The 24,720-nt window shown below is 37.1% G+C and overlaps 1 protein-coding gene across 2 annotated transcripts in view; it reads left to right on the top strand.

The window, feature by feature from the left end:
* Positions 1-307: 307 nt before the first annotated feature.
* LOC113645088 (piezo-type mechanosensitive ion channel component 2) overlaps positions 308-24,720 on the top strand; it is a 69,700-nt gene continuing 45,287 nt past the window's right edge. For both annotated transcript variants that reach the window (XM_047806743.1, XM_047806742.1), the window contains exons 1-4: positions 308-865; positions 9,926-10,021; positions 16,177-16,302; positions 24,100-24,142. In XM_047806743.1, coding sequence (XP_047662699.1) covers positions 802-865; positions 9,926-10,021; positions 16,177-16,302; positions 24,100-24,142 — 329 coding nt within the window. In that variant the 5' untranslated portion in view covers positions 308-801. The remainder of the gene's footprint in view (positions 866-9,925; positions 10,022-16,176; positions 16,303-24,099; positions 24,143-24,720) is intronic.

Below are 24,720 nucleotides of genomic sequence, written 5' to 3'. Positions count from 1 at the left end.
CTTCCTCTGTTTTGCCTGGTTTTGTGTAGATCTAAACAATCACACTACTAAAGTGGACAATAATGTGATTGGCTCCCAGACACGGATCCATTTCTCTAGAAGGCTCTTTTTTTTAATGAGCACAAATGAACTTCCCCTTCAGACTAGATCTGTAGATCCGCCTCCCCTTCATGCTTATTGGTTCTCGGTTTGATCGAGTAGGTAGTTAATGCGCTCTAATTGGTCACTTTCATAGCGTCGTTGTAGCCTTGTGGAGTTTTGATTGAAGTGCGCAGAAAAAATCTTTTAGTCCAGTGCGTCGCTCGGCTTTAAAGGCGAGCCCGGTAAATACGCACAGTAAAACTTGATATTAATATGCTCTTGCACAAAAAAAAGGCTTTTGGACATTGACTTTTGGGTTTGGCTTGTTCGGGCACATGGCTGATGGATAAACTTGATCAAGTGTCCTGGATGGAATGGAATAGGAACAAGAATTAAACTTATCTACAGAGCAGAATGTGACTTCTTCTTCACTTTTTTCCGACTTTTTTAGTTATTAAAAGAAAACAAAAAACCTTGGACTTGGTTAGCTGGATCTTGGACTGGAATTGGGAAAATAAAAAGTGAGAAAATAAAAGCAATATTAAGAAGAAGATTTTTAGGATCTTATGCGTGCGTAATTGTGCGGTTCCCGGGTGCGCGCATGATGCGGGAGCGCAGCAGAGACAGTGCGGGACGGAGAGTTCTGTACGGAATAGCACAAGTTTTGTTCTGACTGCATCTCTTTTTGCATTTCAAGCTGGATGAGAAATCTGCAGGGCGATGGCGTCTGAGGTGGTGTGTGGTCTGATCTTCAGACTGCTGCTGCCCTTTTGCTTGGCGGCAGGTGAGTAGACAAAAAAAAAGGCAAACATAAAAAGTGACGAGAGATGAACAGGGCAATGCGTAAAGAAGTCATCGAGCTCCTATTGCTCTGATACCTCCAGCTGCCAGATAAGGTGATGTTAGTGTCTGCTGTCAAATTGTAGATTTGAGTTTTAATGGCTTTAGTGACAGCACATTTTACACACTGGCACACAGCACAAACAGTACTGAAATATATACAGTGTTGAATTAACACCTGCAGTGTTGAATGAACACTTACAACTCTTACGCTCTCATGTGTGTCATGTGTGACCAGCTGGACCTATGTACACTCTGTCGGTGTTAACTGGACTATGTTTCTATGTTCCATAATTGCAGTTGATGTAACACTTCCTCTGACGTTATTTGCACCTTTCAAATAGATTGTAGACTCTAAATTATTTAGCCAGACATAGATATATTAAGGTGTTTTTTTTTTCCAAAACAATTAAGCTCTACATCCTCAGGCAAATAGGTTCTAGTCCTTGTCACTTGTTTATTTATTTTTTACTAAAGGTGTATGTAGTGTAACTTTTATGGTATTTACAGTGCAATTGTATACCTTAAAGCACACTAGATCCACATTTGCTGGTGAAATACACCCATATACACCATATTTTTTATTAGTATTTATAGTATGGGATACAAATGAATACTGTACCATCCCAGGGAAAGGTAGAGAGCGTTAAAGATTAGGATATACAATCTTTACATATACAAAAATTATACAAAGGTTTTAGATTTTGACATTTTTAAATGCAAAACGTTATTTAGCAGTGTTATGTTAGGAGTCGGAAAATAGGACTCTCATTAAAATTAAGTGTGGTAAGAACAAATTTAGAAATATCCTTTCAACATTACACCGTTCACGTTTGGAAATAATTGAGAGAAATAATCTATAATATATCAAAAGTGAGTTATAGTGTAATAGGTATTTATTATATTTATGTACAAGGTCATGTGTGTCCAGCTGGACTTTATGTACACATTGGATGTGTTAGCAGTGCTCTTCATTCACCGGTTTATGTGCATCACAATTTAAGATTAAATTTAAGTACAGTCTAGTCAGAATTATTTAACCTAGAATCAAACTTTAGGCCGTATAAGAATATTATGCTGTTGACCATGTCTGTCAGTATGTAATACCGCACAATACAGTACACACTGTATAATCGTATAGTCCAGGCTTTCAGCTTTAAGCTGACACACAGGCTATTTATATGTTCGTATGTCAGAAAAAAAAATTTCTAAGTGTTTTTTAACACAGATTGCAGTCTTAATGGCAGTGGTGCTTGATTGCTGTCAGCTCAAATGGGAGATCTCTAATGTTTTTGCTAATAGTGCAACGCAGGCACAATTATCGAACTGGACCCTGTGTACTGCTTGATTCACTCGTATTCCTGTATCCCATCAGACATCAAACATCTATCACTTCATTTTAATGCTAGCTGTAATCAACAAGATAATGCCCCCTTAATTTCTATACTTGATGGCTTAATTTGATGTACGGTTGACCACAACGGACGTGAATTAACGCATTGACACCCATAAGAGTCATCCTCTCAGCCTGCCCACAGAGCTTTCTGTAGATAACATCCACTCAACTGTATAGGCCGATAATGTATCGTTTGATAGCTTGAGAAAGTCTGCTCTTTTTCCTCAGAAAGCAATTTCACTGAACCATGGAACGTCTACCATTAATCGCTGGAAAGTCGTTTTAACCGCATGAATTAATAATGTGGCATCAGAGGAGAGAAAAACTGGCTGCCCATTATCGTAAACACACCTTTAATATTTGATGATTTGATTTTTTTAAAAGTGAGGATAAGCAGAGGTCAGTCACAGGAATGTGCGGTAACGGGAAAAAAAAAACATGACAGGAACTTGACATGGCTATTGGAGACAAATGCATTGTGGAAAATCAGGAGCACTTGTGTTTGTAGACGTGTCTAGGTGATAAATACGCTGTACTGATGGGTTGCTACTTTTAGACAGGTACAGAGGTGTACAGTAAGTTATTATTGTGTCCTTTTCCAAAGTACAAAGATGACGTTAAGATATAACGACTGACCAGTATCACATGTTTTAATGAAAAGCAATGGCATTTTAGGCTAGATTTGCAGTGAGCTACAGTAACAGAACACTTTCAGATTGCTGTCAGTTGATGTGCTTTTTAGATTTTAGTGAAATGTATAAGATTACGATTAAGACTGTATTTGTATTTTATTTTACACAGACATATCAAATGTGTAGAAATTCAGTTCCTCACTCAAATCGCAGACATACACTGCTGCACAACGTCAAAAATACTTTAAATTCATCCAACTCCGTGTATGTAGGGTGGACATTAGAGTAAGTGTTTTTAAACACAGCAGTTGATGTGGCTTTTCTCTTCTCAAAAGGCATCAATTATTCCTGAGCCAGTTCGCCTTACCGCATATCAAAGCTGACAGTTAAGGCAAGCCCATGAGTGTCATATTCGGAAACCACAGCTTTTTGTATTCATTTTATTTTATTTTTTTAACTATAACCAGGTAAGAAAGCATCTCTGCTCATTAAATACACTACTTAAAGGCTAGACATCAGTACATAAATATTCTCAAATAATTCTACAGGACACACTGTTTATATTTAGATAGAGTGGTACTGGGCTTGGCTGTGATTAGTAACAGGAAAAAAGACTTTATTATTAGGTTCGCTGAGACATTTTATTATTAGGTTCGAATCAGTGTATAGTTCAAATCCACTGCAATAATTAAATTAAACTTGTAGCTAAATTTATATTATGAATAGCTCAGTATTGATTCAATTCTATTTTCACCAAAAGTACTTTCACCAATTTTTTTTTTAGCTTTAATACTCTTTAATAACTTTTAGAGAGACTTGTTGTAGTAAATACTGTGTACTACATTTACTCTTGAGATACAGTATGCTGCTGTGTATTAGAAATAGTGAATATATAGAGAAATAACATATGCAGTCAGATTGCAGTCTTTAAGACTCTAAAGCTTGTGGGCAGAAAAGTGCAGAAGAGATCAGCTGGCCCTAAGAAATGAATCCGTCTGTGGTTAGAGACATTTAATTCGCACATCATCTAATAACCCAAACTTTTATTTTCTTTTACATTTACAGTTGCTTTATGAAAGAAATTATACATATCCATATACGGACAGTGTGCGTTATCATCGTCTGGGTTTGGCTTGGCTTAGAGAAGCAAATTAATTCACATTTATTTAATATTCAGATAAAATGTATCATTGGATGAAATTTTGAAGTGGTTTAAACAATTAGATTGAAATGTTTTAAAGTTGTCTTGAGGGGATTTCAACTTAAGTTTTTATGTGGATATTCTTGATGACCACAACAACTAAAGCAACCAGGTGTAAAATGACTCATCGTGTCATGTGGCTTTATTTTACCACCTGTATTGGGTGGCATCATAGAGTGTGAATGTTTGACTACAGTATAAAGATCCTCAGACCATAGTCCTGTGATTAAAGAAAAACGGCTACATTTTGCTTACATCATCAATCAGCGTAATCTGGGCTTATGTAAGGAAACAGGATTGTGTAAACAGAAACATTGGATCTGAGCTTTAGGTAATAAGGATATATTTTGGTTTATTAGCTTATTTTTGTGCCATCTTCCTGTTGATGGCTTCTGGAGGAGGAATCGCATTCTGAGATCATAATCAGAAATGTCCATGTCATATCATGAGTAGTAAAGAAGCTTTCACGTGATGTTTATATTATCGTAATTACAAGTTTCCACTTGCACATGAATGACCCGTCAAGTCGTGAATAGAACTAGGAAACTCAGAGATCTTTTAATACCCGAGTTTCCAAGAAGGGGGGAGAGTACAGTTTCTGTACTGAATGTATGAACATACCTGGCCATGTTATACGTTCTTCCAGACAACAAAACATGTGAACACAGCATACTCGTATAATTACCACTTCAGAAGTGGGAAGTAGGATCATTCTTACATCACACAAACCCACCATCTCAACACACGACCCAGGAATTCTTTGCGATGAGCGATTTTTGTCAGCAACAGCAAAATCAGACAGAAAATAGCACAGTGTTGAGTTCAAATTGAGTTCAAATCTCAGCACTGCCAAGTAATTGCTATCCAGTTTGGGCTCACTGACCCCACATCCTTCTCGAATAGCTTTCTGTCTAGCAGGATATACATTCGCTGTAATGATATAAGTCATTGTGCTTAATTGTTTCCTGTGCTGTTAGCACAGGACTTAATTTAGTGTTATCTTCTATAGCAGACCTGCATTCGTGTGGTCACAAACAAAAGACCTCCTAGTTCCTTAATAACTTTAGTCCATAAGTTGACTGCTCTGTAAGATGAGCCATGAAATATTTCAACACGGTGACTCGAATCTGGTGAACAAGTACATAGTAGTTGACATTATTTTTAAACTAACAGAAAAAAACAACCGTTTTTATCCATTTTGTTTCATTGTGTTGTTTTGCTGGTTGGAATCATTCATACATTCATTCATTTTCTACCGCTTATCCGAACTACCTCGGGTCACGGGGAGCCTGTGCCTATCTCAGGCATCATCAGGCATCAAGGCAGGATACACTCTGGATGGAGTGCCAACCCATCACAGGGCACACACACACTCTCATTCACTCACACACTCACACAATACGGACATTTTCCAGAGATGCCAAGCGACCTACCATGCATGTCTTTGGACCGGGGGAGGAAACCGGAGTACCCGGAGGAAACCCCCGAGGCACGGGAAGAACATGCAAACTCCACACACACAAGGCGGAGGCGGGAATCGAACCCCCAACCCTGGAGTTGTGAGGCGAACGTGCTAACCACTAAGCCACCGTGCTCCCCTGGTTGGAATCAGTATTATGATATTATGCTATAACACTGTTGTCCTACTCTTGTAACTGAATGTCATGACAGATTTTCTATTATAGAACAGTGCTATTGAGTCATCATGTATAACAGAACTGCTCTAGTTGCAAGTGAAGTCACATTAATGCCCCATCGGTAATAAAAAGAAGAGTAAGGAGATTTTTATTTGACATTTATTTGAGGTTTACTGTCGTGCCAGATCTTTGTAACATTCAGTATGATTTCCTATATGGGAAAGCTTTCAGGACGGACGACAAAGCGCTTCCAGGCTTCTTGATTATCCAAACAAGTTGCGTTTTTCTGTCCTAATAACGTCAGGAGAGAAAAAAAGGAGCAATTTGTTTCACAGTTGCTCTACAACATTAAATGGAATTCTAATTTGATAAAAGCGTGACGTTCAGTTCATTACTAAATAAAAATGTAACTGTTGTGGTGTAAGAGGATAAAACATTCTTTGCGGTGTGCTATTATTGGAAAATAATCAATTTCACGGTTGTAACAGCATTACACCACGTGATCACTGGTAATTTTCCCATAACAGCACATCTCACAGTGCTATAGTCATGAGTCATATAATCATATTTAATGGGTAATCCTTTTGAAAGCTGTTCAGATCTTTAACAGTTTGTGTTTCATTTAAATGCTATGGATAATTTTGCGTATGGATAATTATAGATACTTTTGATGCACTAATGGCGTGAGCTGCTTGAAGTAAGCACAGTTATATTCCATCAGAGCTTGCCACTCAATTTATGTGAACAGCCTGCTATAGTCAAAGCCGGTTGGCAGCCCATGAGCGCTGAGTGTTTGAATTAGGAAGTAAAAATGACAGGAGGGCTATTGTTCACTTCACTGAAACGAAAAGATGGATTAATGATGGGAACGCTTCTGCACTTTCACCCAAGCTTAAATTCACCATGTAAAATGTTGTGGTTAAACCAGTACTTTGAGGGATATGGTGGGATTAGGAATCATCCAGCTGTTCCTGTCTGGATGGCAATATGTCAGAGCCAAGAAAGTTCTTGAAACTCCAGATGTGTCTTGATCCTCTATTCTTCACTTTTACACAGATTTAAGTGAAAGTGACGTGACATACGGCTAAGTACGGTGACCCATACTCAGAATTCGTTCTCTGCATTTAACCCATCCAAAGTGCACACACACAGCAGTGAACACACACAGCAGTGAACACACACAACGTGAACACACACCCGGAGCAGTGGGCAGCCATTTATGCTGCGGCGCCCGGGGAGCAGTTGGGGGGGTTTGGTGCCTATCCATTTAAAAGATAAAGATATCAACACGGCAATTAGGTGCAAATTCTTCCTAAAGATTTGTAGGTGAGATCATCTGCACAGCATAGTGTTTAGTCCTGTGTCTGAATTGATTAGTTTTTTTATTTTTCTGTTGATGAAATGACCAAAAAAAGTTATAACATTCTCTTCAACCACTGAGTGCTCATTAATAACTAAGGAACACCGATACGCTGTATAAATTCACAGTGCAATTTAAACACTCCATTAAATCGTACAATTTAAACACTCCATTAAAATATGCATTTTCTATATTTATATATATAAATATATTTACACAGCATCTCAAATACATTAACGTTAATGCTTAGACACCTACCGTAACCCACAAAACCCACTGAAATATGGAGCTAGGCCTAGAGGTTTTCCACACTAAAAGGCAAACCTTTCAGATAGTCGTATAAGTCTCCTGAAGCTTTTTTATATTCATAAATATTAATAATGCAGTTATCAGGATTGGAGTGCATGTAAAGAGCATACACTGACCAGCCATTTTAATAGGAACATCTGTACACCTGCTCATTCATTCATTATCCAAGCCAACTAATCATGTGGAAGCAGTGCAATGTATAAAATCATCAGAATGGGGGAAATCTTTGGACTAGATTTTATTCCTTATATATATAGACCGACTCTAAGAATCTTGAGACATCTCCAGTTAGACTCTGTGATACTAAGGAGATCTGAAGTCCATGATCCTTACACCAATACAATATTTGTTGACTGTTTATTACAATCACACCCCCAGTGTCACCCATATGAGGATGAGGTCCCCCTTGAGTCCGATTCCTCTCAAGGTTTCTTCCTTTACCAATTTAAGGGAGTTTTTCCTTGCCACTGCTGCCTGAGTCACCTCAGACTTGCTCATAGGGGGATAAATACATACAGATTGTGAACTATATATATCTAATAATAATCTTGATTTTTTTTATTCTGTTAATTCTTTTTCTTTTATTATTCGTTATTTCTTTTATTATTCCTATGTTTACCTTCTGCTCTATGTTTATATTCTGTAAAGCTGCTTTGAGACAATGTCTATTGTAAAAAGCGCTATACAAATAAACTTGAATTGAATATATATATATATATCGGGGGGCACAGTGGCTTAGTGGGTAGCACGTTCGCCTCACACCTCCAGGGTCGGGGTTCGATTCCCGCCTCCGCCTTGTGTGTGCGGAGTTTGCATGTTCTCCCCGTGCCTCTGGGGTTTCCTCCGGGTACTCCGGTTTCCTCCCCCAGTCCAAAGACATGCATGGTAGGTTAATTGGCATCTCTGGAAAATTGTCCGTAGTGTGTGAATGAGAGTGTGTGTGTGCCCTGCGATGGGTTGGCACTCCGTCCAGGGTCTATCCTGCCTTGATGCCCGATGACGCCTGAGATAGGCACAGGCTCCCCGTGACCCGAGAAGTTCGGATAAAGCGGTAGAAAATGAATGAATGAATGAATATATATATATATATATATATATATATATATATATATATATATATATATATATTTAGGGTTCTTCTTTAATTTACTTTCCATGACCTGGTTATTTTTTTAATTTACTTTTAGGCTGGAAAGATGTTGAATAAGTCTGCAGTTTAGCAAACTGCTGGTAAAAACAGGCAGTTCATGGAAAATGACTGACTCCTGGCTAGCAAGCTGTGATTTATTCACACAGTTAATATCACCATTTAATCAAGTTGTCGGACAGCCAGGTTCTCTAGTGAATGAGACATAAGTTACTAATCAAAAACCAGCTTTTAAAATCTCCTATGAAAGAATGAAATCTTTAATCTTTTATTTATTTTTTTAAATTGCTTAACCAGAAGATATTGTCCAAGGTTCACCCGAGTTGCGCACAAATCTGTATAGCAGTTTCACAGAGATGCATAAAATCTGAATGTCTAAAATGATCTTCGTTCTTTTGCCGCGTTTACTTGCGGACTTGGGACATTTCACAATGACACACTGTCCATAATGTCAGATGAAGTGAATTATTTCAGAGTAAACACTCTTTACAGACTCTTTACAGAGTCTTGAGGGTCTCAGTGGTTTATTTTGGGGAGTTATTGTGCTATTTGGGAGTCTGCATGGTAAAATCTTCAATCTGTGTCAAGTCTTGCATTTTGGATTTTTTTTTCCTTAAAAACAAGTATGCGTCATTACTGTTACCATGCCAACACAATTAAAATGCAGTATTAACAGTCTATTGAGAATACTGTAAATTCTTATTTTTAAACTTTATCTCTCATAGCACTGTCTGACATTGTCCGCTCGAGAGAAATTCCTTGATGCCATAAATCTGTAATTTTATTTAAAAAAAAAAAATTTTTTTTTGAATCTTTTTGCATGACGGATTTGGGTGAGAATTAAAAAGTTACCCAACGCAACATATAGCTTCTTGTTCTGTACAAATAGATGATGAAACAAACAGAAAACCCCAGATAAAGTGTCTTAGTAAAGTGTTGGGACATAACAAGCTGCCAGAAAAACGTCAATGCAGCTTAGCACAGATTTTACGACTCTTTGGAAGTGTAATAAACGGATAAGCAGCATTCTTCCTAAAGGAATTACCTCATTTGGTCTTTTAATGATGGTCGTCGAGAGCCTTGTCTGATACTTCTAAGACTCCAACATCTTCATTATATATTTGAATTGGTTTAAATCTAGCGATCGTGAAGGTATGAAATTATTTTCATGCTCATGCGCATCGATATGCGAAATACTACAGCATAAAAAGGCACTGTTATTTTTGTTAATTTGTCACCCATCTGTATGTATTGCATTTACAGGATATGTGATGCCTTTTTAACCATATGTCTGTTTTTGTGTTTGTCCCATCTCTCTGTAGCATGCTTCTTCAGGTACAACTGGCTCTCCTTCGTCTACCTCATTTACCTCCTCCTTATCCCGCTGTTCCCCGATCCGTCCAGCACAACCATGCAGAGTAAGAGCAACTCGAAATTCATGACTGCTGTCACAAATCCAGAGCTGGGATGAAATCCGTCTCAACCCTGCTACTAAGTGGTCTGTAAAAGTGAACCAATGCGCTTCAATCCGCTAATGATGCAGAGGTTGTATATAAAGAAATGTGTTGTGTCTGCCTTTAATGCAGCTGAATACAGGACGTGGAAGTAGGATTTATTGTTTAGAGTGCTTCAGGAGAATACACCTGACAGAAAAGATTGTGTTGTTTATACTATGGGGCGGTTAAATGTTTGAAACTCATTGGTTGGAAATATGTTGTTGAACATCCATTTACATTTTGCATTTGGCAGACACCTGAGTGTCTTATAGAGGTGATAGTTATGATAGGAGATAGGAGTTTTTATCCTACATTCATATAGCTGAACAGTTGAGAGGCTTAAGGGTCTTGATCAAGAGTCCAACAGTGGCAGCTTTCAATATATTACCTTATGATTAGTGGTCCAGTGCTTTAACTAACAAGCATGTAGCTACAGTACATTATACTAAAGTTATTCTTTCACCAGCATATCTCCTCTCTCTCTCTCTCTCTCTCTCTCTCTCTCTCTCTCTCTCTCTCTCTCTCTCTCTCTCTCTCTCTCTCTCTCTCTCTCTCTCTCTCTCTCTCTCTCTCTCTCTCTCTCTCTCTCTCTCTCTCTCTCTCTCAGTCAAGCATTCTCTTTTATATCATGGAATTATTAGTAGTAGATTATGGATCTACTAGATTATGGCAGCTTAAGCCTTAAGACATGCAGGAATGTGTGCTTGAGTGAAGGACGCAGTTCCCAGATGGGTCAAAGGAAGGGCAGGGACATCACTGCACTGGCTCTCATAGCGTCACAAGAGAGAAGGAGGATAGCAGGTTTTAAAGTGGACCACTTACACCCTCATCAATAGTTAAAGAGACCTGCCTTTATTGTAAAGGAAATGTGCTTCCTGCATGATGTTTCATAGATCTTTGAGGTCTGGTATAGTTGTATAACACAATACCTATTGACAACAGGATAAATGAATAAGTATACATACTGTATAATGTGTATACACATATACAGTAGATGGTTAGACTGAAATACAGAAAGACACAGACATTATTGATTTCTTCTAAGGAAAATTGAGAGGTTTGATTATCAATTTTAGAATCAGGGTTTTGTGATCGTGTGGCCATACATTGCCTTTTCATTAAGGCTTCCACTCAGCTTCAGTAGGTATGTCGATGCCAGTATGTAGCTTACTGTAAGTCAGAAATCAATGAAAACACATCCATGCACTTACTGTACTGTTTAGTGTTTACTTTGCACTCAGGCAAGACTTGGTGTGTCTCATAATGAATGCCAGCACCTCAATTCTTCCTCAAAAAGTCCTCAATTCTTCTCTGTCTAAAGTTATGTTCTGTAAATGTTGAATGAGTAATGGACCTTCTGAGTCATGTGTTGCTAATGGTGCTCTTGGCCCTATTAGACGATCTGAGTTGGTTTGCGTTTATTGGTGAACGATTCAAACGTTCACCACTTTCTAGTTTTCACTTTTTTCAACCTAGCCAAGCATATACATAATGAGGACATATGCGAGAATAACAATAGCACATTTACTGTATATACTTTTACATAGACATGCAGTATACACTCACTGTCTATTTTATTAGAAACATTTGTAAACCTGCATATTTGTGCTTTGTAATTTACCTAATCACATAGCAGCAGCACACTGCATATAAATCATGCAGAAACAGGCCAAGAGTTTCAGATAATGTTCACGTCAAACATCAGAATAAAGAAATTTGTGGTCTCTGTGTTGGATTGTGGCATGGATATTGGTATCAGATGGGCTGGTTTTGAGAGATTTCGAACTTTCTGATCTTCTGGGATTTTTTTCTAGAATAGATTGAATGGTGTGAAAAACAAAAAACACTCTGGGAGTAACAATTGTGTGGGTGAAAACGCCTTACTGAGGAGAGAGCTTAGAGGAAAATGGACAACTTGGTTTGCCCTGCCAAGATGACTATATTAATTCAAGTAATCACTCTTTATTACTGTGAGCATTAAAGTATCCCAGCATGCACAAAACCTTGAGGCGGATGATCTACAACAGCAGAACAACACATTATGTTCCTCTATTATCAGCCAGTAGCAGAATTCTGAGGCTGTCATTGACACAGATTTATCAAATTTGGGCAATAAAAGACTGGAAAAAAGGTGTTTAGTTAGGGTGAGTCTGTGCCTATGATCACCTCAGACGTTCTTGTGGAACCTGATATGGTCTTTTGCTTTTGTTACCAGTCCATCTCAAGGTACGGTATGTGCATTATGAGTTGGGTTTTTTTCTCAGCACGGTTGTAAAGAATGATTATATGATTACTGTTTATGACTTCCTGTCAGCTCAAACCAGTGTGTTTTTTCTCTACTGATATTTCTCATCCACAAAGACTTTCAGCCCACAGACTGTCCACTCACGTGATGTTTTTTCCCATACACCATTCTGTTAATTCTAGAAGCTGTTGTTTGTGGAAATCCCAGGAAATCAGCAGTTTCTGAAACTCTCAAAGCAGCTTATCTGATACCAACAACCATGACGTGATCAAAAGTCACACTTGTTTCCCTTTCCTGATGTTTGACGTGAACATTTCATCACATACGTACTTGGATGCATTTTAATATTTTGAAAAAAGGCCTTGTATGTTTAACAGCATATTTATACAGTAGTTTTTATAACTCATCCATGTCTGTATTCAGTATTCAAAATTTTGTATTTTGTTTACATGGGGAACATATTCTGATTACAGTTATATGGCAGCGTAAGTAGACTTTCTGAACTCCTGTCAAATTGCATAGATTTCGTAAAAAAAAAAAAAAAAAATTCAAATCCATACAGCATTTTATTTTATTTTCTGTTGAATATCATATGATGCATCTTACATTCAAGAGAAATTTTAGAAATAAAATAACAACCAAAAAAACCAGAACAGAATAATATGATATGTGAATTTAAGACATTAAAAAATAAAAACTCATAAATGAGACTACTATATTGGCTTATAAAAGCTTATAAAATAGTGCTTGTCTCATTATTTAGCTATTATATTTTTATACCGTGCTCCGTCACATCTTTGGCCGCACTGATAGTAAATCAAGGTCATGAAATGTTAATGTGAGAGATACAGCCTTTATTATCATGCTTTTATGCATTACTTACAATGTTGATTTTCTGATCATTCTGTGAAGAAAACATTTAAAGTTTATGCTGATCGAACCTTCATCTGCTACACGTACACTTTGAGTCAGTTTGTAAGTTTATCCATTACAATTATGTCCTTGGGATGAGAAGAGTCTTATAATAAGATGTCATCTCCTCCAGTGCCCTCCATTAAAAAAAAAAACCTTTGTGGACTAAAAGAATAATAGTATTAAGGGATATATTTATTTATTTATTTCATATTGGCCCCATATAGCAGTCCGTAGACTTTTGAGTATATTCACAAAGTATAATATATATATAATATACAGGACAGTGAGTTCAAAAAGATTTATTTAACCCACAATAAAAATGATGTGGTTAATGCATTTTATAAGGAAGAGTCAGAGATTTCTGATCTTTCGAAGGTTTTAAAGGTTAAAGGCAGGATGCAGATTAGGCTGTCACATCTGTTTAATGCACCAGATGCCTCGGGGATGTTCAGCAGTATAGATGCAGTACCTGAAGGCTAGGCAGGTCATTGAATGGATTCAGATCTGAGCGTGCAAAAACTTACGCACCCACATGACACATTGAAGCATTTTGTCATCATGCTTCCCACTGACAAGCAAACATAAAAAACAAAACAACTCTAATGATGATGCTGATCATCATTCTGAAAAGGTTTAACACTGTAGGTGAGAAGATAATGAAATATTAACTGAGCTTTTGTATACCTTTTGTATGCACACCGGTTAATTGTTTCATCTCCCTCGTATTGTTAAGTTTTAATTGCCCGTACAGGAAAGTTAAGGACAAAATTATTGGCACCCTTTCAAAAAATGTGTAACTAGTTCTGTATGGAGGAACAGAACAATGTCCTTTTGTGCTTGGAAAGCAAAACATGATCAAATTTTTAAAATAGAGAAATAAATTAAAATAAATGAAACATACCTATAAAATAATGTCCCTGTATGTTTCAGCTCCAAGGGTAATTATTGCTTACTTCTTATTATTTTTTAATAGCTCAGAAACCTTTGATTCTGTTTAGGTCAGAAACTGTGCATTATTATTATTATTATTATTATTATTATTATTATTATTATTATTATTATTATTATTATTATTATTATTATTATTATTATTATAAGTAGTAGTCAAATATAACAGCCAGCATTGACAGTAGGCTGTAACAATAAGGAATGATTGGTTACAATTAATGTACTCAGTCTGACTTGTTTTTGTTTGTATAATAAAAGCTCACAAATGATTTAAAATAGGTTAAAAACGTGTTGTTTTTGTGTAAAAAAAAAAAAAAAGGCAAAGAGTCTCAGTCATGCTGTGTTTAATGTTCCGAAGTCAAGAAATCCAAAGAAATTATTATTATTATTTTATTTTATTTTATTTTTTTCAGAAAAAGAGTTTATAAGTAAAAATGTGTCCTTTATTAATAATTCTAATAATAGTAATTGTAGGTGAACTTAAATCTAAATCTAATGATAGTATATATAATCTAATGATCTAATGATAAACAGTATAAAGGTGACTAAGTTCTGATACTCCTAATCACTCTCACTTTTGTATTATCATGTCAGCAACAGGAGCCGCTACGATGTGGCTGTCTTAGCAGAGAAATAGGCTTCTCTCTCTCTCTCTCTCTCTCTCTCTCTCTCTCTCTCTCTCTCTCTCTCTCTCTCTCTCTCTCTCTCTCTCTCTCTCTCTTCCAGCAGCTTCATATTTACAAGTGTTCCCCATTATCTCTGACTGCCAGAGGCAAACTGAAAGAGAAATGCCTAAATAGTTTAGTGCTCTTGGCTTTATTAGTGATGACGAGCATGGACACAGCTTGAAACTGATACTCTGGTCAGAGAAGCTGCTGAATATTTATTATTTAAATCTCTGTACATTCGACTGATGAGCGGTAAATGTATATATAAATATCTATATTTCCATCTTCTGATTATTGCCGGCAGTGTGAGGTTTTAGGCGACAGTAGGTTACATCGAGAAAACCTATTGTATTTGTATTGGATTTTGTATTTTTAACTACTTACATCGGCGATTTATATTTAGCAAGGAGAGAAACTGAAGTGTTTTTCAATTTTAGCTCAGCTGTATGCATCTGTACTTGTGACGTGAAGGTTATCAGATCACATCCCTATGCACGTCTGCTAAATGTCTGCTAAAGGAATAAACATATGTAGTGCCTTTTAAAGACGTTTTGATGAGAAAAAGAAGCGAACAGATAAGGCTCATAAGCTCGAACAAACTCCAGGGATGCGTATTCAGTGGGATATTGTGGATGTACAGATACACAGTGGATATAATAGGGCAACAATCATGCATTCATTCATTCATTTTCTACCGTTTATCCGAACTATTCTCGGGTCACAGGGATCTCAGGCGTCATTGGGCATCAAGTCAGGATACACCCTGGACAGAGTGCCAACCCATCGCAGGGCACACACACACTCTCATTCACTCACACACTCACACACTACGGACAACCCCCAACCCTGGAGGTGTGAGGCGAACATGCTAACCACTAAGCCACCGTGCCCCCCCAGACAACAATCTTTCCATCATAATTTCCTCAAATTGACCTGATCCTAGTCTCTTTATGGTTCTTAGTCACAGTTTTGCCACTCGTATAAAAAACATTCTTATATTTACACTTATACTGAGTTATGTAGCCATTCTAAAGGCTGTATGTCCTTGTTATATTGTCATTTTAAAGAATTTTAAAGCATATATGTTGCTTGGATTGTCAGAATAGCGCAAGTAGTATTTTTTATTAATCTGATTAATGAAAAGTCTTTTGATGTTAATACAATTTCAGACCTGTAATGTTATTAACAATATTCAGTTAATCTATTATTTGAAGATTAAGTAATTCATTATAAACCTTTTTTTAGGGATGCAATTTATTTTATTGAATCTTTCATGCTGATATGGTTTTGTCCTCTTACAGGCCACACGGGGCGCTTGCTAAAGTCGCTGTGTTTCACCAGTGCGACCTTCCTTTTGTTCCACATCATCTACCAGATCACTGTCAACAGTCTGCTAGCCAGAAACAACATCGATCCCGGGTTTAACTGTGAGTCCGACATATTTTTCAGCATGACGCAAAATCACATAGACATACTCAGAGGATTTATGGAGAGGCATGCATTCATTCCTAAAGAATTAAAGTCTAGGCTCAGCAGTTTATTTATTATTGCAATGACTGAGAAAATTTTGATTTCTAAGAAATTCTGCTTGCGATTTATTTTTTTAAAAATTGTGAAAAATTATTTCTCACTATTTAAAAAAACATTTATTTACAAAAGGATGCAAGCTGCTGCATGTTATTTGCTTTATTCGTGCCATTTGAAATAATAAACACAAAAAAAGACACATACTGTTTATACCACAGTGGCATGTAACTCCCTCCATTCTGATTGGTCAGTGAAAAATAAACTTTATATGAATGTACGCGTCTCTTATATTATTAGTAAAACACGTACATGTGGATTGTATGGCAGGTTCTTTAGAGCATTTTATAACGTGTAATTGTTGATTTGGTGATGTTTTTGAACTAGTCTCATAACAGTTAGAGATAAAGTTAGAGATAAAGCTGTAATTTTAAATTAGACAGCACCATAAAGTCTGAAGGATGGAATATTTTTAAATACAAAATGCAAATTCAATTTATTTTTTATAGTACCTTTAACAATTCACATTGTCTCAAAGCAGCTTCACAAATTATAGAAAAGAAACAGAAGAGAAAAAAAAGAAATAATAATAATAATAATACTCATAAAAAGAAGAAAAAATAAGAATAAAAATAAATAAACTTTAACATTTAAAGTTTTAAATTAATTTAAATATATTCAGTTTAAATTTAAAATACTATATATCTATCCCTATCCTTAATGAGCAAGCAGGAGGTGAGAACCGCAAGGAAAAACTCCCTGAGATGATATGAAGAAGAAACGTTGAGAAGAACCAGACTCAGAAGGGAACCCATCCTTTATAGTGACATGGCAAGCTACTGTCTTATATAACGTCAAGAGAAAAATAAAAAAGATGTTTCTGAGAAAGGCACTGTATAAAGCTTTTATAACATAGGTAAAAATAGGAAATTGTTAACATTAACCATCAATAACATTAACCATCAATGCCTCAATATACTACATATGGTATAATTTTGTTATATAAATTGTATACATTGTTAGTGTTGTACTGAATCGCTGTGTTAAGATGGATGAAACATCAGGGTTTTTTTTTAAAGCAATAACGAATAAGTACTAACACACTTCTATTCAACTGTTGTCTATGTTACTGCAGCAGTTTCTAGTACAGAAAAATACAGAGCAGCTTCTGACCAATCAGAATCGAGAATCCAATCCTGTTGGAGTATAATATGAAATAAACTGTGAGAAATGTTTCTATTGTCTTTGGTAATGTTAGATTACCTAGCATAACGCAAGATACCATTTTGCATGAATGATTAGGGGCAACATTTTTGTTGGAATCAAGCAAATTTACGACCTATACCAACTTGTCGTTTTGTTGAGCCTCGATGTCTATAGATACAGAAAGGACATTGTTGTTGTTGAGGTGTTTTATCTGATAGATGTATGTCAGTTAGATTTATTAATTCCAGAAAAAAACATGGTGCGGTGATAAATGGCTTTTTTAGGAACCCTTCAGCAGTTTTTAATCGTTCCTGATCTTATCTATACTAACTTTTAGGGTTATGGTTATGACAGAAGGCAGATTAGGCTGTCACATCTGTTTAATGCAGCTGATGCCTCAGGGAAGTTCAGCAGAATAGAATGCTAGCAGGTCACTGAATGAATGATCTGAGCGTGCAAACATACGCACACATGGCACATGGAAGCAGTTTGTCATTGTGTTTTGCACAGACAAAACAAACATACATCTCGTTTCTCTGGAAACATACAGTAAAATATACGAATACTGTATATAAAGTGTATAACAATGCTTAGGAAGGTGGTACGTGTCAATGTACTGTAATATCAACATGGATGGCAGGACCCAAGGTTTCCCAGCAGAACATTGCTCAAAGCATCACACTGCCTCCGCCGGCTTGCCTTCTTCCCATGCCTTCTGATCAGTGTAACAACAGTTAATATTCACACAGACCTGAACACAGAATAATTCTATTTATGGAAATAAAGGGACACAGACTATAGTGTGCTTTTATGAAATACAAAGTTATAGCTGATAATTGACTTTTAATAGCTTATAATAGCTTATGAAACACTAATAAACTCTAGTTAGTTTAGACAGAAGTACCCCTGAGTCTGTAGAGAATGATTATCCCTTCAGTTTTCTATTTTAATGTAACACATTTACATATAGCTTCTTGATCAATAAAGAACTGACGAATATTACTGTATCAGCATTCGTACAAAATAAAAGCATTCGTATGCAATAAGAATGACAAAGGTAATATTAATGTGGAGTAGGATTTTATTTGCAGGAACACATATAAGCAGTTAATTAAGATTTTGTTTTTTGTTTAAATTGTATTTTCTAGCATTTTTTTCCCCAAGATCTAAAGCAGGACCATTGCTCCACAGAGTGTGTGAGTGAGAGTGTGTGAGAGATGCTCTGATAACATGACACCCTTCGCTCCACATTTCTTTCCTCACAGTGCCAACTAAGCCATTAAGGCTTTAACCAGGAAACATTTTCAAAACCATGACAGAGGTGTTACTTGAGGAAATATTTGTGCAAAAGGTCTGATAAAGATACTTTCGCAGACTGTACGGACAATGTCAATTTTTAACAGACACGTGCTTCTGTTTGGCTTTTTTTTCAATGTAGAAATATTTACATTGGTGGAATTTCAGAGTTTGTGGTCTCACAGGTCTTATCAGTATCATAGGTTGGTTTATATTTAAGTTGTGACCTGTTGTAGAATGTATGTGGTGATCAGCCTTAATATTAAATCTACTAACAGGTTAATCGAATAGCATGGGCCAAATTGTGATGGTTAGACGACTGGGTCAGTGAATCTCCAAAACAGCAGGTCTTGTGGAAGTGTTCTTAGTTTATCGTGCTTAGTACCTAACAAATGTGGTCCAAGAAAGCACAACCAGCAACAGGATGATGGATGCCCAAGGCTATTTGATGCTGGTCCTGGCATTTATGCATGCATTCATGCCCTAACACACTGCAAAAATTTGTTCAGGAATGGTTTGTGAAACCGGACAAAGAGTTCACGGTGTTGACCGAGCCTCCAATCTCAGTCCTATCAAGCAATCTCAGTCCTATCAAGTGGGATGTGCTGAACAAACAAGTTTGATCCGTGGAGGTCACACCTCACAACTTGCATGATCAGCTGCTCACGTCTTTGCCAGATACCACAGCACACCATTAGAGGTCTTGTGAACTCTTTCCTCGATGGCTCAGAGCATTTTTGGCAGCACACGGTGGACCTACATAATATTAGGTTGTAATGTCATGGCTGATTGGAGTATAAATATTATATGGTGTGACTAATAATGTCTTTCTCAGTCCGGGGTGGCTCCTGATCCATCTCAGGCTTGAGTGCATTGTGCTGACCACTATCATTTTTGTGCTGACCAATTCTTCACACACAGGTTACTCTAGTCAAAAAAGACACATTGTTCTCTAGAGTAAGCACGCAGAGCAGAATGTCTGATAGAGAAAGGGCATTTGGGGTTTGACAGAACCATGTCCATACTGTATATAATATCCTTTCGGAAAGGTGAAGAAAGCAACCTTTTCACCATAGCCTCGTTTAAAGTTTCATGAAGATATACAGTATGTGACCCCTAATAGGTCTAATAAATGTATGACCTTATATACCTTCATGGTCTTGTAAATTGTTGACAAAAATGGGATTCCTGTGCTCTGAAATGCATTTTAACACAACTGACATTTTAATAGCACTTGGCCCGGGACTATGTAGGCATGAGAGGTGTCACTGTCTGTATCTGTTCACTTTTCCAAGTGTTTGTGTCTGCACTTGCATCTGTGTTTGAATGGGAAGTGATTAGGTTTGAACATTTATTTTTAATTCATAAATATGAACTGGAAAACACCATAAAAAATTTCATCCACAAAATATAACGGCAATTAGCAAAATAACTTTATAGAATAATCATTCATTCATTTTCTACCGCTTATCCGAACTTCTTGGGTCATGGGGAGCCTGTGCCTATCTCAGGCGTCATCGGGCATCAAGGCAGGATAAACCCTGGACGGAGTGCCAACCCATCACAGGGCACACACACACACACGCACACTATGGACAATTTTCCAGAGATGCCAATCAAACTACCATGCATGTCTTTGGACCGGGGAGGAAACCGGGGTACACGGAGGAAACCCCCAAGGCACGGGGAGAACACACACACACGCACACAAGGTGTAGAACACACACACGCACCCCGACCCTGGAGGTGTGATTCGAACGTGCTAACCACTAAGCCACCGTGCTCCCCTTTAGAGAATAATTTTTTTTACATTTTCTAGCAAACTGACTGACTCAAAACAAAGAATTATTGATTATTGACAGCACCAGCGGCTCAAACGATAGAGTTTTTAAATTTTACTTTACTTAGATTTTGGGTTTATTACATTCCTGGAAAGTTTGCTGTACATGTTTTTAAATTCTAGTATACTGGAAGCATTTCAGCTGCTAGATAAAATACGGTCCTTACAGCAGCATTTCATTGTACATACCTTGTACAATTAATGTAAATAAAAGCATATTTCTTTTGTTACATTCCAGGTGTGTATATATTTCTCCAATTTCATGATTGTAATCATTAGTAAATTGCAAATCATTAGTGAATTGCAAATGTGCACTTCAATAGTGCAATATCCATAGTCTAAAACTTACTGTCCTAGTATTAGATTAATTAGCCTAGATTAATACTATTATACAGGTAATTATTGTGTAATGTAGGGTCGGAAGGGCTTTCTCGGCAGAAGGTCCTTCTGACATCGTAGTTGCTTTTAGCATGGGTAAATTTCCTTAAGAAGTATGCACAGGGAAGGAGCTTGGTTATTGTTCCATGCCGTGAGAGAACGCCACCGATGCCACAAGTGGAAGCATCCACTTCCATGATGAAGGGGATGTTAGGGTCTGGGTGTTAACCATAGCTTCAGTTCCTCTATAAATATACTTGTGGCAAGAAGACTACAGAGTTTGTTAAAGAACATATTAAGTGGAATCTCTTCAAAATAAGAGAATAAGAGTTCAGGTTCTTGAAAAGTGTTTGTCAGGGTTTGGTTATAAAACAAATCTTTGAACATCCCATGGAGCATTATTAAGTCCCTTAAAAAACATGTAAAAACTAAATGTAAAAAAAAAGTCCAGTGACTGGGTAAGCTGTGTATTAAGCAAAGCAGCTAAGCCTCACATGATCATACTGTAAGTATCATATTCTACATTTTCTTCATAAGCGTAATTTTCTATAGATTATTTAGTATATGAAGCCATCCTCTAATGAAATATTATACATTGTCCATTATGTAAACTGTGACACATGACTGAGACTGGTTTTAAAATGACAACAATTTGAGATCACAGATGATGAAATGGAAGAACGAGATTCACTGTTTGATGAGAGGGTTATGAGAATGAGATATCAGAGGAGTTAGATTTCATCACTGCTGTTTGTTGTGGAAAACGTAATACGCTCGATATTCTTCCAGCTGTTCGGCGAGGAGGACGTTTTGTGTTGTTTGGATTAATCAAATGCCAAAAATGTTTTTTCTGTAATGCTCTGTTATGCTATCCCAAGTGTGGGAATTTACTGCTTAGGGACACCCTACATTGCCAGTTTTACAGCTTAATATACAGTAGCTGCATTCATTGATACAACTCATAGGGGTGAATGTTAAATAATTTTTTGTAAAAGTTTTCTTTTTTTTATTCAGCACCTTAAAACCAAGCCTCTCATTCAGACCTTTTCCCTAAACCACTTTTCACTGGATATAATGTTCACACCTCACAGTCCAGCTCACCAGGGTGTATCCTTGAAAGAAAGATCTTGCAATCAATTTAATGCTCCTGTATCAATAAAGTACTAGCCAGCATCAGTGAGATAGATAACAAGCTGAAAATATCACTCAACTGAGAACTTTTAAAGTCTAGGGATCAGGTTGTATGTGTGTGTCAGGGACATCACAATCAGAATACTTTATTAATCCCCAGGGGGAAATAGGGTTTGTTACCGTAGCTCCGTGTCACCAAAATAAGAATACAAAAATAGAGACTTATAAAGACTATGATAATATATACAAAAAATATATAACTATATATAAATATAACTATACCGATAAAGGTGTATTGTTGCACAGTGAGATATGGTGTTGTACAGAAGAATTTCCTGAGTTGCTCTGTGGAGCACCTTGGTTGGATGAGTCTACGGCTACACTTTTATCCATCCAGGACGTCATGGAGCAGGTGGAAGATGTTGTCCGAGATGGCCAGTAGTTCATACAACATCCTTCTTTCTGACACTACAGTCAGAGAGTCCAGCTTCACCTCCACGACATCACCGGCCTTACGGATGTGTATGTTCAGTCTGTTGGCATCAGCTGCCTTCAGTCTTCTGCCCAGCATGCAACAGAAAAAAGATACCACTGGCTACAACAGACTTGTAGAACATCTTCTTCATCCTGCAGATGTTGAAGGACCTCAGCTTTCTCAGAGAGTAGAGACGGCTCTGGCCCTTCTTGTAGACGCTTTCCAGATTCCTAGTCCAGTTTAGTTTATTATTAATGTAAACTCCCATGTATTTGTAGTCCCCCACCACATCCACAGAGACCCCATGGATGGAAACGGGTCATAGGTGCTCCTCGAGTCGACCACGAGCTCCTTTGTTTTTGTCACAAACAAAGCTGTAAATGGTTCCACTCACACCATATAACAAAATTATCCAATGTAGTCCTGTGCTCAGTCTCCTCACCACCTCTGATGCAACAAGCTATAGCGTAGTCATCAGAACATTTCTGAATATGGTAGGACTCAGTACAGTAGCTGAAGTCTGCAGTTTACAGGATGAAGAGGAAAGGAGACAGAACAGTCTCCTGTGGAGCTCCAGTGTTGCAAGCAAATTATGTGTAGACATGTGATGCTTTCTCCCTCATGTGAAATGCCATTAACTTTAACACTGTAGTTTTCAGATCAAAAGAATTGATTGGCAGAAATACAGAGAAGCTTTCGGGTTTGGTTCTGTATATCCGTTCATATCTACAGCTATTACGATATAAAGACAAATTAGAAAGTTTAGAAATCCGTTACAGCAGCTATCTACATGCAGTGGTTAAATATAGTTGACTCTGAGGTTTGAGCTTATAACATCAGCCTTTATAGAGCATCAATTAGGATTCTGTGAGAGTACATAAAGGCTGACAGCAGGTACTGTAGATGAGGCAGGGAGGTTCAGACCACAGTGATGGATCAGGAGCTGGAATAGTAACAGTGTCATAGTATAATAGGCTCAAAATGCAATCGGACACCTAATCGAGCTGCTAATTTACTAACAAACCCGTCAGTCGTTACTGTAAATGCTTCAGTCACAAGTAAAGTGTTGCCCAGTTCATCTGTTTGCTTCATCTCTCAGCTGACACAGAAATACTGGAAATGATGATCAGGAACTCAGTCTTTTAGTTTTAGTTACTTAATTACTGAGCCTACGTGTTCATCATTTTGTGTTTGTTCACTGTTTGAAAGCGTATCGATTTGATGAAAGGCTCAATTTGAAATAATTATTAATGAGAAATATCTTATAATAAATATTACCAGTAATATATATATATATTTTTTTTCATTTTGCTTCACAAATCAGTCCAAGAAGAAGATACAGATTGTAAAAACCTTTTTTTTTTTCCCCATCAGGTTCTGTTTGGGAGAAATCTATACGACAGATTGGATTTGAGAGGTAAGGTACAACATTTTATTTTAACTCTATGGATTTTGTATAAACACACATACACAGAGAGAGAGAGAGAGAGAGAGAGAGAGAGAGAGAGAGAGAGAGAGAGAGAGAGAGAGAGAGAGAGAGAGAGAGAGAAGAAGAAGAAGAAACCTGTGCATATTTATGTGCTGTTCTTCCTGTCATTCTTCCTGTAAATTTATTCCACAGTATTTCCAGTTGAGAATTTTCAGAAGTATATTTAATGTTATCCCAAAGTTAATACATTTGATTCCGATTCATCCTAGTAAGAAAAAAAAGTTGCTAGTGGGAGTTTTATGATTGTCAGCTTGCTGTTTATACCAAACGAGTTCAGAATATTATTTATGTCTGAATCAACTCTCAGTGCAAACACTGCATCACCCCAAAGTTGGGAAGCTGTAGTCAGAATTTACAACTAGAAATATTCTTCACTGAATGTAATGTCTTGCAGTGCTGCGAGTAAACAGGTTTTATAGTAACACAGTAAAAATGAGTAATGGTTGTGTAAAATCAGGTTTAGCTCTCAGTGTCTATGGAGCAGATAACACCCACAGTGCGTGCTG

This window comes from Tachysurus fulvidraco, chromosome 22 (assembly GCF_022655615.1).
Source record: "Tachysurus fulvidraco isolate hzauxx_2018 chromosome 22, HZAU_PFXX_2.0, whole genome shotgun sequence".
Lineage (NCBI taxonomy): Eukaryota > Metazoa > Chordata > Actinopteri > Siluriformes > Bagridae > Tachysurus > Tachysurus fulvidraco.
Note: the sequence above shows the minus strand (reverse complement) of the source record. Positions and strands in the feature narration are given on the sequence as shown.